The sequence below is a fragment of the Vombatus ursinus genome, unplaced genomic scaffold, assembly GCF_900497805.2.
Source record: "Vombatus ursinus unplaced genomic scaffold, bare-nosed wombat genome assembly UNPS02014858.1, whole genome shotgun sequence".
NCBI classification, from domain to species: domain Eukaryota; kingdom Metazoa; phylum Chordata; class Mammalia; order Diprotodontia; family Vombatidae; genus Vombatus; species Vombatus ursinus.
The window spans coordinates 218,509-235,786 of NW_020954636.1; the positions used below are offsets into that span (position 1 = coordinate 218,509).

At 40.9% G+C, this 17,278-nt stretch overlaps 1 gene segment (V, D, J or C); it reads left to right on the forward strand.

Moving 5' to 3' along the window:
* The first annotated feature begins 3,820 nt into the window (after window positions 1-3,820).
* Window positions 3,821-11,391, forward strand: LOC114027274. The segment is given in 5 exon segments: window positions 3,821-3,980; window positions 9,074-9,460; window positions 10,467-10,484; window positions 10,659-10,765; window positions 11,133-11,391. Coding segments are annotated over 5 exon segments (678 nt in total).
* The last annotated feature ends 5,887 nt before the right edge of the window (window positions 11,392-17,278 follow it).

Sequence of the window (17,278 nt, forward strand, 5' to 3'; positions counted from 1 at the left end):
TTCCTATGAAACACTGCTTATAATTGGTTGATATATTGATTGGTTTTATTGAAGTGAATGTATTTAGGGGAGGGATGAGACATTTATTCAAGCATGAAAGTGGCATAAAAGTAAAAGATAACATTTTTTTATGGGGAAGGGCAGAGAAGAGAGATGGATTGGAGACCAGGATCCATTTGAGAACAGGTCAAGAGTATTCATAGTTAAACCTTAGCCAATCAATGGAGATCATTTGTAACCTAGGAAACTTTAGGCAAGTCACTCAAGTCCTTTTTGAGACCCCCAAAAAAGGATAGAGTTTCAGTAGAGTAGTGGAGACAGAAGCTAGATTACAAGGGGTTGATAAGTGAATGAGAAGACAGATCCCAGTTATATAGTCACAAGATCAAATGGCTACTTTTAAGTATATGGTTCTCAACACATCTGAATGTAGAGACAAATGGCCCTTTAATTTCTCTGACACATTTCTTTACCACACAATTTTTTAACTGGACCTCTATGGTCTTGCTTTATACTCGAGGTTTGTTTATTTGTTTTGTTTTGTTTGGGGGGTGGGGATAGGGAAGAATCTTCCCTCAACCAAACTTTAAACACCTTGAAGGCAGAGACTATGTTTTTATATGTCTTGGACTCACAAAATAATTAGGCCCCAGTTAGCATAAGCTCTCCAAATTCTATTTAACATATAACGCTGTTCCCCAAATAATTTAGATTTCTAAGGTGTTGAGCCGATCACCTGATTCTGATACCGCTGTCTTTTAGGGTGACAGAAACTCTGAACCATCTCAAGGACTGGATGCTTATATTGTTTCAACATCTAAATCAGGGGATTCTGGACCAGCTCTTTAGATTATACAATCTTGGGTTGAGAGCTGGAAAGGACCTTTGGGCTCATCTATCCTTTAATTAGGGGGAGGGGATATCTTATTTTATAGATGAGGAAACAGAGATACAGAATTTAGATGACTTGCTTATAATCACATATGAGAGAAAGTGGCAGAGCTAAGATTTGAATGCAGATTTGTCTGGTTCCAAATCTAGCATTTTATCCCATATACCCTTCTTGTTCTTTGGTTTCCCCTTCTGCATCTTGGGATTGGCAGGAAAAGACTCCTCTTCATAGGCTACATAGAGAAAGATGGACTAAAGCAGTAGTTTGTTTCATAGACCCTTTTGGTGAAATCTATGAAATTTTTCTTTGAAAAAAATGCTTTTAAATGCATAAAATAAAGCAAACAGGGTCACAAAGGAAACCAAGTATAATGAAATAGCTATCAAAAAATTTTTTTAAAGAAAAAATAAGTTCATGAACCTTGGGTTAAGAACTTCCCTACTAAAGGAACAGAAGTTTGAACATCTTAGAGGTTATCTTGTCTAATTGCCATATGCATTATTCCCACAACAACATCCTCCAGAAGTAGTCATCCAGCTTCTACTTGAACACTTCCAGTAAGAGAATTCATTTTTTTTAAATTTTATTGTTTGGGAGGAAATTGGGCTTAAGTGATTTGCCTAGAGTCACACAGCTAGTCAGTGTGTGAGGTTGTATTTGAACTCAGGTCCTCCTGACTCCAGGTTTGGTGCTCTGACCATTGTGTCATCTAGCTACCCTGAACTTATACTTTTTAAAGAATTTCACTGTTCTTTTGGGGGATAGTGTGATGTGTGAGGAAGTTCTTCTATGTTCCTAACCTCTGAGGGCAAAAAAATGAGGCTAATCTCTCTTCAATAGATTGTTTTTCCACGTGGTATATATTAAAGTTTTCAAGCCTCCAACGTTCTTGTGATGCTGGTCAATACCTTCTTCTTTTTGTTAGTGCCTTTCTAAATGTGAAACCAAGAATTGAATACATTAGCAAAGATGGAGTCTGAATCACACACAGTTTTGCAGGAATTTTGTCATTCTTTTCATTTCAATCAAAGGCCAAAGATTTAGTGAGATATCACAGGGACTGGAGAAAGAAAGTACCAGGAATAGGCCTTGGACATGAAGTGGCAGCGGAAGAGGCCCCCAATAGGTAGGAGATGTAGGCCCCACAAAAATGAAGAGGGAAGACAACAAACTCCACTTGATTTGCCATTCTGCCTAGGTCCCTCATTTCTCACTGAAGGTTATCTCCTTCCCTCCTTCCCTGCCAAAGTAAGTGTTGAAATAGACAGCTGAACTTGGACTCAAGAACCCTGTATCTGAATCCTGCATCAGACACTTGCTGTGTGTTTCAGGGCAAAGTCACTTAATCTCACTGAGCCTCAGTTTTCTGATCTGTAAAATAGCACCTACCTCAGAGTTGTTGTGAGAACTAAATTAGATGATGTATGTGAAAAACCTTTGCAAAGCCTTAGAGTTCTGAAAGTCAGCCTGGCCCAGTGGCCAGAGAGCAATCCTAGAGACTATGAAGATGAGTTTGAGTCCCATCTCTGACCCATCTTGACTGTGTAATCTTGGTCAAGTCCTTTAGCTTCACAGTGCTTCAGGCAATACTCAAGACTAAATTGTGTTGACAGTGGCACCCTTATCTGGGAGCTCTCTGTATCACTGAATGTATATTTATCCTTAAGGTGCTAAAGAAACATGAGCAATATTGCCATTATGGCTATCCCTGAGATTGGTTATACAGCAGAAAAATGAACCAGTCCTTTCCACTATTCCCCTGCCCCTGAAAGGCTGTAAAACTCTTGGAATTTGCCCAAGAATATCGTCTCTTTGCATATTGAGACTCAACTAGCTACTTTAAGTGGTAGCCTCTGAACTAAAGAGAAACATCTTCCTTCCACCTTAGCCCAGCCCACTCTGCTTCATCAGAAATTCTAGTCTTAGCAGAAGGGGCACAAGTACTCTAATGGTTTGCTATTCTTACACAGGTGTTCTACCCAAGTGTCATCTAGGGAGAAATTCAAGTACAACTTGACTGCTCCTTTTCTCCTGTTACTTCATCACTTCCCCCTTTCCCCTTTCCCCAAACCCTGCTCTGCCAGATCCAAGCCACAGTCACTAGCTCCCCTCTAAATCTCCTCAGAGGTGAAAGAAAAGAAATTGAGGGGAGGGGCCAATCTTGAAGTAGGTTGTATCATTATGGCAGATAAGCCGGTAGGACACAAAGAGCCTCGGGGATGTCTTTATAAAAATCTCTTGTTCCAATGACAAGCCCAGTTCTCCCTTTCTCCCCTCTTTTGGGGGTCTGACTGAAAAATTATGAAGGCAGTGTCTCTATCTCAGGGAGATTTCAGGGTCCCTGTGAATGTATATAAGGAAAAAATGCATCTTTATTTACAGTAATCTCCAAGTGAAATTTGGCGTTTTCTTCCATTAAGTTGTTTTTTAATCATTATTCTGAGAAGAGGTCAAGAAGTTTCATCAGTTTGCCAAAGGAGTCCATCTCTCTCTCTCTCTCTGTCTCTCTGTCTCTCTCTCTCTCTCCCCTCTACACACACACACCATTCCAATGAGAAATCAGTATTTTAGAATATAATTTATAATGAAAAACATTGCTTTGTGCCCTTTCCCCAATTACGCCCTTTGCTTTCATGTTATTTTGCCTTTAAACATATCCAACTTTATCTAGCTGCTTTTTCACGTTGTCAGTGGAGGGTGGCAGGGAGAGAGGTAATTAAAGAGACAGAGCAATCCCCGGGATAGAGACAGATTTAAGCTGAGCTCTGCTCTACTGTGTTTCAATGAACTTCATTTCGGACCGGGGACCAGGCTCACTGTACTAGGTGAGGAGTTCGTGGGTTGAATCTTCAAGGGTAGTTTTCTTTTCAGGTGAATTTTACCTATTCACCCTGCTCCAGCCCTCTGAAGCTCGTGGAGTGGGCTCGGGGCGGGGGAGCAGTAATGGGGGTATGGGGAGGGCTCCTAGATTATTTGGTAACAGAGGGAAGGCCAGTAGATGCTTTCCTGAGTTTGAGCTGCAGCCCCAGCTGCTGTGCTAACACCGGGCAGTTGTACTTTGGAGTCGGAACCAGGCTGACAGTGCTGGGTAAGAAAGGACAAACAGCACCCATACTACCCTACTCCTTCCTATTCATGCCTTCACAGTGATCAGGGCATAGGGCAGAGTGGGGAATGGCAGTTGTCTGAGTGAGAGCTGGGGACTGGGAATGGGGAATCCCTTACTCCTCAGCTCATTCGTGTGCCAGACTGTGTTGCTGTGGGCACAGAGACTCAGTATTTCGGGGCTGGCTCCCGACTCATTGTTCTAGGTAAGCCTGTAGGGAGTCCCAACTTGTGGCTTAGAGGGTCCCCTGAGTGTGATTGAAGTTTTCGGGGCAGAGAGGCGGTACAGAGGATGGTTGAGTCCAGATTTTGTGAGGGGTCTGAAAACTGTGTTATGCTGACGCTCAGATTTTTGGGTCTGGAAGTCGGCTGACCGTTGTAGGTAAGTGACCCTGAGCAACTCTTCGTTGAAAGTCCGGAAGGGTCCCAGAGCTACAATGTGGCTGATCAGGATCTTTCACCTACTCCGGATGGCCAGGGACAAGAGGGGAGGCCCTAGACCTGGGAAGAGGCAGCTATGCTTGGGACAGGGCCAATGCACTTTCCATCCCTAGACGTTCCTGCCTCGGCTTCGCTGAGGACTCTTGCTGCAGGGCAGGGTGGGGGACAGGCCAGCTCCAGGTGAAGGGATGGGTTGGACTAGGGACCGAGCCCCGACAGACGTGGGGGATGGGCAGCCGAGGTTTGGCTGCAGGGCTCTAGCTCTGTGTCCTCCTATGAGCAGCATTTCGGCCCAGGTACCCGGCTATTGGTCACAGGTGAGACATCCTCCCCACTACCCCAGACACTTCGTATTCTAAAATCACTGTCCAGGGGCCAGAAGGGCACGGTTGGAAGATTCATCCCACTGAGGTAGCATGGAAAAACTCCGGTCAGTCGTCCTCTTCCCTGCGACTCTCTAACTCCCATTCTCATTCCTTCCGCACGCTCTGGGCTTACTCGCATAGAAAGGAGGTCGGATGCCAGCCAGGGGACGGGATAGGGGGGTTGTTTTGGATTTCCTAGATATGGATGAGTGAGTTAGGTATAGGAAGGTGCTTCTTTGGTCTCTGAAGGGAGGGACCATATGCAGAAGGAAAGTGAGGGTCCCAAGCCTTCTACGTTGGACGAAAGAGAGGTACAGCTCTAAAGAAAAAAATAATCTGAGGGAGAGCCCGTGGGGATTGATAGTGAGACCTTGGGAACTAGTGAAAAGGGATTTGGATTAAGAGGACTGGGATTCAAGTACAGATCTGTTACTACCTGAGTGATTTGAGCCAAGATATTTTGTCTTTATAACACAGTTTTCTCATTTGCAAAATGAAGGGTTAGACTAGATGACAAGTGGAAAGATTTACCTAACCTAAATCTTGTCATCCCCTATTCATTCCAAACTTGTGGCTGAGGCAAGGAACAGACTCTAAATTGCCAATAGTAATTATCTGCTTCTTATCTTGTACAGCTTTTAAAATTCTAATTTGGCGTCTGAAGGGAATCAGGAATATGGGGGTGGAAGGTGGAGGGTGGGAAACCTTTATGTTGGACAGAGAAAGAAAGGTACAGGCCTGAAGAGGTTTACATGAATTATTGCTGCTGCCCCCACCCCCACTCCTACCCCCACCACACACACTAGAGCATAAGCTTTAGGGTAAGAACTGGTCACTTATCTTTTTTTGTATCCCCCGAAACACTCAATCTTGTAGCTCTACACATAAGAAATTTTTTTTAAAGGTTATTGAATCATAGACACAAGGCCCCACATCTAATATGATAGATTCCATCATTAATGGTAATGATGATGTTCTGATGATTGATGTACAAAGACAGAGAGCAAAAATGGAAAGACACGTAGAGACAGGGTGGTGTGTCAGAAGAGAATTAGGACTAAGATGGGTTTGAGGGCTTGGCATTTTAAAATGGATTCTTAATTAGGTTACAAAATTCTAAGTCCCATTTTTTCACCTACTCACCTTTAGTTTCTAGTCCCTGAGAAAATTATGGGATTTAGAGTTGCAGGGTACATGAGAAAGCACTTAATCCAATTCAGCTTCCTAATGTTGGACATGAGGCAACTGAATTTTAGAGGAGTGAAGTGGTGTGAGCATTATCTATGATTACAAAAAATGTCCTTGCCCATGCATAACCAAGATTCAGCCCTACTAATTGAAAAACTTATAGGGCGATTGATTTGGGGGACTCACCACCCTCCAAATATTTCTGCTGATTCTAACCCAGCTGTCTTCTCAAAGAAAAGCCTAAATGATGGTTTCATTGAATATAGTGACAGTAATGGTTCCATAGATTTAGAGGTAGAGGGGACCTCCAAGGTCATTGAGTACAACCTCATTTTATAGATGAGGAATTGAAATTTATATAAGTGAAGTGAGTTGTTCAAGGTCATACAGCCAATTAGTGTCCAAGGTGGGATTTGAACCCAAGTCTTTCTGGTTCCAAGTCCACTGTGCTATCTCCTAACTATGCACTCTAGAATTCTGTTCATTTTCTGAAAAGGAAAGGGAATACACCTATGGTTCTAGAGGGGATCTTTCCGTTACTCACTGGTTTAGATCTTCTGTGTATAGAGTTCTTTATGTCATGGAGTTAGACATGAGAAAGAATTTCTGGATATTGAGATACATGAGAGCTGGGAAACAAGGGACCTTAAGGAATTCCTGAGATGCAAAAAAGAACTTAGTCTGATGGGATATGAGAAATGTAATTCTTTCTGGAGGTCTGGAGAAGGATGAGATAAATTCATGAAATGCATACAAAGTAACTATATACATACATATATACATATCTATTTTATATTATAGTACATATATGTATATAATGTGTATCATATATATGCACACATATATTTATATTAAATATATTTTAGTAATAGAGCTTTCATTCTCTTGAATATAGACACCAAGGAATACAATGTGTAAGCAGCAAAATGGCATAATGAAAAATGCCCTGGATTGTATAAATCAGAATTCCTAGATTCTAGTCTCAGTTCTTCTGCCAAGTAGCCGTGTGAAGCTTAGTCTAAATCACTAAATTTCTCTGAGCACTGTAAAATGGAGGCAATAATGCTACCTTACTTATAAGGATTGTAGTAAAGTAAAATCATAGATTTAGAGGTGGAAGGGACCTTAGTATTTTACAAATGGGGAAACAGAGGCCCAGAGAGATTACGTGCCTTGCCAATGGTCAAGCAGCTAGTAAGAGATGGAAACAGGAGTTAAACTCAAGTCCTCTGACTCCAAATCCAGACCTTCTTCTCCTCCACAGTTCCTCCACAGTGCAAAGCAATAGATACATGTAAGGTTATACAGGGGAGTCAAAAAGTCTTAGTACAATTTAAACTACTAAAGCTTAATAAAACGAATGTTGATGATACAAAATGTCCCCAAAGTCTTAGTGCCTAGAGCTAATCTTACCTGAGTGCTAAGATTTTGGGGACAACCCTGTATTGGCCATAAGTACTAGTAGTAGTAGTAGTAGTAGTAGTAGTAACAGCAGCAGCAGCAGCAGCAACAGTAGTAGTAGAAAGCAGTAGCACCAATAGTAGTAGTAGTAGTAGCAAACAATAGCAGCAGCAGCAATAATAGAAAGCAGTAGCAGCAGTGGTAGTAAGCAGTAGTAGTAGTAAGCAGAAGCAGCACCAATAGTAGTAACACTAAATAGCAACAGCAGCAATAGTAGTAAGTGGAAGTAGCAGCAGTAGTAGTAAAAAGCAGTAGCAACAACAGTAGTAGTAGTAGTAGTAGTAATAGTAGTAGCAGTAGTAATAACAAGCAGTAGCAGCAGTAGCACTAAGTAGCTTTTTCTGCTGTACAAATCACCCCAGTAGTCACTTGTTTGGATTGAGGCATCAAAAGACACTTTAAAAACACAAATGTAATATTCAGGAGAAATAACAAGCTGGAAGCAGCCTCAGAGGCCTCTAGCATAACCCCTTCATTTTAAGGAGGAAGAACCTAGGGCTAGGAGAAGTTACATAACTTAGGTGCTAAGAATCAAGGATAAGGAGCCACTTAAGGTTTGGGAAGGGGCAAGGGTTGACATAGATCTTTTTTTTTTTTTAAATATCAATTTAGAAGTTCTGTGGAGGATGGAGTGGAGAGGGGGTGGACCTTGGAGGCTATTTAATAGATGAGATGGGAGGCAATAAGGGCTAGAACAAGGATGAAGATTGGTCATTGGAGTGGAAAGAAGTGAAGAGCCATTGTGGAAAGAGAATCCACAAGACATGGTAACTGACTGGATACTGGGATGACAGGAGAAATTGACTCCACTTCTGCAAATGTGGGTGACAAGGAGGATGGGGAAATGGGGAAGTTTGGAGGAAGGACAAGTTTGGGGGTCATTCAGAGCAATCTGTCTTGAGTAATAAGGGCTGATTCTTAGAACAGGGAAGAAAAGTAGATTCATATGTAGAAAGAGGGGCTATTCAGTTAAACCATAGCATCATTTATTAAGCTTCTACTATGTGCAGGGTACTTTGTTTTCTACTAAGAGATTTGTAAATGACATAATGTCTCTGATCTTGAGGAGTTTACACTCTAGCAAGAAATTTAAAATATATATAAAAAGGACAATCTAAAATATAGGATGTCCCAAAAGTCTTAGTGCTTTTTTTTAAAAAAGTTTAAACCTCAGCTCTATGAAATCTTGGAGTCCCCCACAAAGATTGATAGGTTTAATTATGCTATTATAGCATAAAACTTCACTAAGACTTTTGAAGTCTCCTAAATAACATAGTGCACAAAAGTTACATCATGCTATGTATGATTGATCCAAGAATAGAAAGATCTCATCCTCTGGATGGATCAGGGAAGACTTCCCAGGTTCTCATCTATAAAAAGAGGGGGTTGGGTGAGATGACTTCTAAGGTCCCTTCCTACTCTCCAATACCACAATACACTATTATAATCCTAGATCATATTTGAATTAAATACTAGACAGAATTGTAGTGGATGGAGAAGATAACTTGGTACAGGGTACTATAAACAAACAAATACAAAGACATAAAGTATCTTTTTCTTCCCTTCACAAGAAGACAGCTGTGTGACCAGTTTTTGATACTGACCCCTTTCCATTTTTCAGATGACCTGAACAAGGTAACTCCTCCAAAGGTGACTGTGTTTCAGCCATCTGAGGAAGAGATCGAGGAGAAGGGAAAGGCCACACTGGTCTGTCTGGCCACAGGCTTCTACCCTGACCTTGTGGAGCTGAGCTGGTGGGTGAATGGGCAGCAGACACAAGTTGGGGTCAGCACAGACCCTCAGCCATCCAAGGAGCAGCCTGATAACAACTTCTCCAACTACTCGATGAGCAGCCGCCTCCGGGTTTCTGCTCCCTTCTGGCGCAATCCCAAGAACAGTTTCCGTTGCCAAGTATTGTTCCATGGGATCTCAGAGGATGAGCCCTGGACCGGTAACACAAGCAAACCCATCACCCAGAATGTCAGTGACCAGATCTGGGGAAAGGCAGGTGAGAAGTATCATGAGTAGAGGCCTAGGGAAAAGGTAGTCCCACAGAAGAAGGTTAAAGACATAAAAGTAAGGAGAGGGAAAGGAAAGAACTAATAAGAAGATCAAGAAATGAAGAGAGAAGCAGAGTAGACAATGCCTGGATAATCAGAGAAGCAAGGAGAAAACAATCCTTTCCCCTAGGAACTTTCCATGATAAATGGGCCTGAGAGGCAAAAAGGCTCCTTAGGTTAATAAATAAACTAATAATAGCTAACATTTATATAGCATTTACTATGTGCCAAACACTGTGCTAAGCATTTTACATATATTATTTCATTTGATCCTCACAACAATCCTGGGAGATAGGTCTTATTATTGTCCCCTTTTTACAGATGGGGATATTGAGGCAAACACAGAGTAGGTGATTAGCCAAGGGTCACATAGCTAGTAAGTATCTGAGATCAGATTTGAACTCAGATCTTTCCTACTCCAGGCCTGGCACTCCAACCACTGAGCCAACTAACTACCCAATTTCCTACTAAAGTGAAGCTGTACTACTTCTGTGCCATATGGACATCTGCTTAGTGCTATCCTCCTTCCTAGTCTCTATCAGACCTTCACAGAAAGAATCTCCAGACTAAAAACCTATTTGGTTCAGCAGTCTATATGGAGTCACCCTGAATTTAACCTCCCATTTCCCTGAGAAAATAGTGATGATTTATTTTATAGATGCAAGCTAAGAGAGAATCAAGTTTGCAAGCATTTAATTTGAACTACAACTTCCTGGTATTGTGGTAGATGCTGGGGATACAAATAGAAAAGTGAGACAGTCCAAGCAACTTACATTCTATTAATTCCAGGACCAGGACTGTATTTGGAGAGAACTGAGGGATTTACATTTTTAGAACATAATATTTATTTCTTTGAGAACATGGGTGTGCACTAACTTGCATGGCCACCCAAAATAAAAGCCTCTTTGAGAAAGCTGGGACCAATTACATATCTCCCCCAATTTTCTCTTTCAGATTGTGGAGTCACCTCTGGTAAGTGAGCCTCTCTTTTCATTTTCCCCATTCAATGACCCTATTCCTGTGGCTACAGTCTATGGAGGGAGCCCATGGGTACCGGGTAGCTACTTGCTTATCCCCTGACCCAGCAATGATGGGAACATAAGGCTGGGGAGGTCAGCTTTAGTGGGGGGGTCTTTGTCCCCACAGAGTCTTATCAGCGTAGTATCCAGTCTGCCACCTTCTTGTATGAGATCCTGCTGGGGAAGGCCATGCTGTACGGCCTGCTGGTCAGTGCCCTGGTGTGGAGAACCATGGTAAGTGAGGCAAAGGGGAGGGTCAGACAATCTTGAATGAACAAACCCAAGGGAGTATGAGAACCCCTTGGGTCACTGACGGAGGGGGAAGCCACAGGTCTGGGGGCATCCTCCAGGAATTCCACCTATTTCTATAAACTCACATTTAGTATTATGGAGAATGGAAAGATTCAGGGAGAGTTTGAAAAAAGGGAGTGAGTTGATGGACCCTAATAAAAATCTACCTAGAGTTTTCCTTTCAGAGGCTGTTTAGGGACAGTCTCAATTTCTGAGCTTCTTGTCCATAACATGCTCCCTCCTTCAGTCTCACCGCAACTCCTAAGTTCATTGAAAGCCCTGACAAGGCCCAATTGTGTCTCTTCCTCAGGCCAAGAAAAAACATTCTTGAAGTCAGCTGTGGACCTGGAAGCAGGGAACCAGGAGCCCGGGGCCTTCATCCTCTCATCAGCCCAGCTTGGCTTCTCCTTTATTCATTTCCAGCCTGCATTCCGGAAGAGGTGCTCTTCCTTCTCTCCTCATCTTCATCCCTCATAGATTTCCTCAAAGAGAACTACACAAGCCAAAAGGGACAAAAGCGGTGTATTAATCTTAAAGCAATAAAAATGTCCTGGTGTGATCTCACTCAACCACTGCGTGTTGGTGGCTTATCTTTATTCCTGGCTTACGTGCTATAGACTTAGTCACAATAGATGTTTCTAGGAGGTAACTGACAGTAATTTAATGAAAATATCCTCTAGCAGAAGAAGGGAATCACCATGCTATTTACATGCCCCACCCTGTTTCCAGGAACAACCTCTTCTTTCTCTAAACAAGTAGTGCAGGAAGGCAAGTCCAGCAAACATTTGTTAAATGCATACTGTTAGGTGCTGCAGTGGATAAAGGGCTGAGTCTGGAGTCAAGAAGATCTGAGTTCAAATTTGGCCTCAAAGACTTAGTAACCGTGTAAGCCTGGGAAAGTCACTTAATCCTTATTTGCCTCAGCTTCCTCCACTGTAAAATGAGGCTAATTATAGCACCTACCTCTCAGGATTGTTTGTGGGGATCAAATGAGATACTATTTTTAAAGTGGTTAGCCCAGCACTTGGCACATAGTAGGTGCTATACAAATGCTTATTTCTTTCCCCTTCTACTCTACTATGCACTAAGATTTGTAATAGGCACTGGCAATATAAAGATAAAATGAAATCATCTCTGCCCTAAAGGAACTTACATTGGCTCCAAACATACCTTTCCAATCTAATTATACAAGGCACCCCAAAGATTTTACTGATTTAAAACTACACTAAGACTTTTGGAACACTCTGTGTATCATTCCCCTTCCCTTCCCAGAATGTGCACATCTAGCCAAACTGACCTTCTTATACACACTCTATTTACCATTTTTGCATCTGTGCACTGATTGTCCCTCATACTTGGAATGCCTTCCCTGGTCACCTCCATCTGCTAGATTCCCTAGTTTCCTTCAAAACTCTCCTCAAATATCACTTTCTGCATGAACTTTTCATAATCTTATCAACTGCTAGTGCACTCTGTCCCTTATAAATTTATCTTTTATTTATTTTGCATATGTTTTGTATGAACTTTTTCATTCACCTATTGTCTCCCATTATAGAATGTAAGCCTCTGGAGGGCAGGTACAGATTCACTTTTGTCTTTGTGTCCTTAATGACTAGCAGGATGCCTGGCACAAAACAGGTATTATCAAAGATTGTTGACACATAGGTTTATTGTACCTTCTTTAGATTACCCCCTTTGAAGATGCAAACAAGAGCCATTTTATAGGTGTTGAATGTAAATGAGATGATTGCAAGTGTAAATTCCTAATGTGTAAGAAATCCACTCACAGTCTGATTGGACTTTTTCATCTCCTGTACAGAAATAACAAGATTCATAAAGACTATTAGGAGATTCTAAACAAGAGATGAAAAAATCTCTTCCTGAATACTTTAAAGAGAGAATGATCAGCTTTAATTAGAGCAGAATTTGGGGAGTAGTTGGGGGTTTGGTTGCAATTTGAAAGCTGAGAGGTAGGAGACCCAATAGAAATGATTTCAAGGAGATCCCAGTGAGTAGATCATCATGGGCTGCTTCCCATTTGAGTTGTGCTTGGGCTTTTTCAGAGAAGAGGCTGAACTCTGTAGGAGTTCATGGTAAGAGTTTGAGAATTCAGTGTAATAATAGCCCTGGAAGGGTTAGACCCTTCCAGAAGACTGGAGATCTTCTGGTCCAATTCCCACATTTTATAGATGAGGAATTTGAAATAACCCCATTCCCAATACAACTTGCTTTGTACCCTTTTGGAGTACCCCTTCAGAGCTATAGATAAGAGATATCAAATATGGCTAAAATGATGTAGTGACTAGCCCAAAATGATACAATATCAGATAAATAGTAAGCATTGGTGTCAGGACTAGAATCTGGATCTCCTAATACCAGGTAAGTAGGCATCTGCTACACCAATATACCAAGCTGCCATGAAAGACTTAAGGTTCAAAATATACCACTTCACCAGGACACTTATTGTGAGTAGGAGTTCTCAAGCTGGAGTCCATGAACTGCTCCTCTCCACCCAGTGGTCCATGAAGAGATTTCAGGGGTTTATGAACTTGGGTGGGAAAATATTTTAATAACCATTTCATTATGATTGGTTTCCTTTACAATTCTATTTTTATTCACTTAAATACATTATTTTGAAAAGGGATCCATAGGATTTACTAAATTGCCAAAAGGGGCCCATAACACAAAAAAGGTTAAGAATCCTTGAGTATTGAAAAAGAAGATTACAATATATTATTGGTCCTATCCTGCTTGTATCAACATTTGACAACTGGTCTTCTCCGGCTTCTCTTCGAGTAGGGTATACTTTTAAAAAATATACTGAGTGTCCCGAGCTTATTGCACCAAGACTTTTGGGATACCATGTGTATTCATAGTTTTTATTTACTCAGAATGCAATGGAGCTGAAAGATACCGGACTGTTAATAAACTCAGGGTGAAACTAGGAAGTTAAATCTTTTGTTACACTACTTGTCTTGAGGACTTCTTGGAGTAAAGAAGACCTGGTCTGATCTACCTATTCAAAGAAGGTGTGAACCTTGACATTCTTCATGTTAAAATAATTTGGCTGATGAGTCCCTCCTGAGAAAGTTTACTTATCTATAAGAGAAGGGAGCCAAGAATTTTGATCCCAAGATTATAGCCCCAAAGAAAAATCCCTCACTTTTATCCTTGAGTGCTAATGGAAAAATTGACTAATGACAAAAACATGGAACATTCTAGTCAGGGTGGCAAGAGTAAATAGTAGTTTGGGGGTTAAGGGAGTATTTGAGAGCTGGATGGTTGTGTAGATGAGGTAAGAGGAGAGAAAGCAGACTAAGTCAGTGCTGAAGTAGGGGATAAGACATAATGAGAAAAGATCTTTGTGGAGATAATAGTAGACATAATAATAAATAGAAAGCAAAATTAATAATAATGATAATAATAGTTTACAATTATACAGAATATAAAGAATTATAAAGAATCCATTCCTGAAGAGGGATGTAGGCTTAGGGGCCAATAAAGATGTTGGCATCAAGGTTCATAGACTTAGAGCTGGAAGGGATATTAGGAGGCCCACCAAGTTTAAATTCTCAATTTCAGAAAGAAGGAAATAGAGACCAAGAGAAGTTAACAACTCACCCAACGTCACCCAGTTAGTAAGTGGCACAGACCAAGAAATGAACCCAAATCCTCTGATTCCAACTAAAGGGCAGCTAGGTGATACAGTGTCTCAGACACTTACTAGTTGTGTGACCCTGGGCAAGTCACTAACCCTGTTTGCCTCAGTTTCCTCATCTGTAAAATGAGTTGGAGAAGGAAATGGCAAATCATGTCAGTATCTTTGCCAAGAAAACCCCAAATGGGGTCATAAAAACTTGGACATGACTAAAAAATGACTCGACAACAACAACCTGTAATTATAAATCTAGTAATTTTTCCCACTGTACCAGCAGAAAGGTGAGCAGGTATAGAATTTGTAGGATAGGGTTTCCAGTCAATTTTGGTGGGATGCTTCCTAATGCTGATAGACAGAAGTAGGAGATGGGAGGAAAATTTAATAGCGTAATTGCTTCTCATACTTTATATGTAGGGGAAGCAATGTGAATAGTGAAAATAGTCCTAGATTTATGATGCTGGGCAAGTCAGTCTGTCCGGTTCTGAGTACCTTCATTTGTAAAACAAAGGATTTTGACTAGATTGCCTTTACAATCCCTTCCAGATCTAAATGTATGGTCTTAATGTACTGGATTCCATTTTTCTACAAGGTGGAAATCCTAAGAAAAAAATCCTTCCTTACCCCTACCTCAACAGTTTATCAATATGCACACAGTATTGGGGAGGAAGTAAACATAATGTGACTCTAGACTTATCTGTTGACATAAAGCCCAAATATCCATTTTCTACAGTTGACCCACCTCCTAAGATCTTTATGAACACAGGACTTCCTTATCCCACTGGAAAAGAGTAAGTATGAAAAATAGACTAATGAGAGAAATCCTATAGAGGAGACAAAGAGGAAAAAATATTTATTATTGAGTTTAGCGTTTCTCTTAAATGAATAAGATATATTGCAGAGAATTGCAAAGGAAACCAGTTATAGTGAATTTAAAAAATGTCATTTTTCCATTGAAGTTCACTGAAAGCTGTAAGGAGCCTATGGACCCCTAGGTTAAAAATCCCTAATCTATTAATCTAAAAAAGGAGGATAGTAGGATAAGATTTATCCTTTTGTCAATATTATTGAATAGGGAAGAAGGTGCTCTGACTGACTGATCCTAATATTATGGGTGGGTATATTGTCATAGTGGACAAGGCTGCAGGAAGAGATGATAAATTTAGAGCTAAGAAGGACTTAAGAATTTAACTAGTCTAGCTCCATCATTTTTATTCATTCGAGGAAAATTTGCCACAGTGCCACAAGAGCAGAACTAAGATTTGAACCTAGGTCTTTTGACTCTAATTCCAGCACTGTTTCCACCCTACCCTATTGATTGGTATGATGGAGCTATCTCAAGATCATCCAGCTTCCTTTAAGGAAAAAAAAGGGAAAAAATAACCATGTAAAGTAAATTAGCTACTCAAATAAGTTTCTGTCTTGGGAAGAGACTGATCAGCAGATATAAACATTCATGTTTGCTTAGCAAGCACTTCTCCCAAAGAAGAAATTCATCTCCTGTGTTTCTGGTTACTGCTACTCAGTCTCCAAGGATCTGGTCATTTCTGGGTAATAGGAGAAAAGCAGGTTTCTGAATCCACAAAACTGAAGGATAGAATACCTTGAATTCCTGAAGTTATCATCCATTGGGAAGAGTAGACCCAGACCTATAGATAATGCACAATAAAAAAAATTGGAGGGGCCAATGAACCTTAGTGGAAGTAAAGGTGGGTTGTGGGAACTGTATATTTAGTTGGGGGTGAAAGTCAATATATCTCTGCCAGCCTCTCTGGTTAGTTCAGAGGGCTGCAGTTATGTGGTCGAGATATAGTTCTATCAGCAGTAAATTGAAGAGGTTCTGTGATGACTCACCCCCATTATTTGGACCTGACTCATGGTGTAAGAGAGATTTTATGTGCAGTCATGTCTAGGCCATGTATCTGACCATTCAACATTCATTCAATGTTTATTGCACACCTATCACGTCCAAGGCACCTTATTATGTAATTATGGTAGCAGGAAAGGGTCTGATTGAGAAATGGATAAACAAGAGAGCTCTCCAACCTTCCTTAAAAGGGGAACACAATGCTGATAACTCACTTTGGGCAAAGAAAAAGAAAAACTAGATTCAAGACTGGGACAATACAAGGTCAGAGGAAAAAAAAACCAAGTTTAGTAGAAAGGAAGAAGAGAAATCTCTTAGGCAGGAAGAGGAGGAGAATAAACTCAACTCAGGCATAGGAAGGAAGAATGGAGATTTCTTTGAGTATTCAGTAAAGGAAATCTGAATCAAAAAGAGACAGAGCTAAAAGGTTGTTTAAGTGCATCCAGTCTGAGGGAAATAAAAAAGCTGATTTCCAAGATAGACAAAATTGAACATCAATACCTAAGTTGTAAATAGTGTGTGCTTGGCTTATTCTCCTTCTATTTCCACAGTATCTCCCACTTCTGCCCCTTTCCATCCATCCATACAGTCAACATCTTATTTCAGCCCCTCATTGCTCCTTACCTGGAGATCACAATGGTTTCTTAAATGGCCTCTTGCCTCAAGTCTCATCCACATTATTCTATTCTCCACACAGCTGCCAAGTTCAGGTCTGATCATGTCATTCCCCTTTTCACTTAACTCCGGAGGCTCTCTAATACCTCCAGTATCAAACATAAATGTCTTCATTTGGAATTTAAAGTCCTTCACAATCTGGCCCCAATTTTTCTTTCTGGCCTTGTTTATATGTTATCCTAATTCTTCCATTCCTCAGTTTAGCCAAACTAACCTCCTTCATGTTCTTCACATGCCTCTCTATTCCCTTATCAGGCTG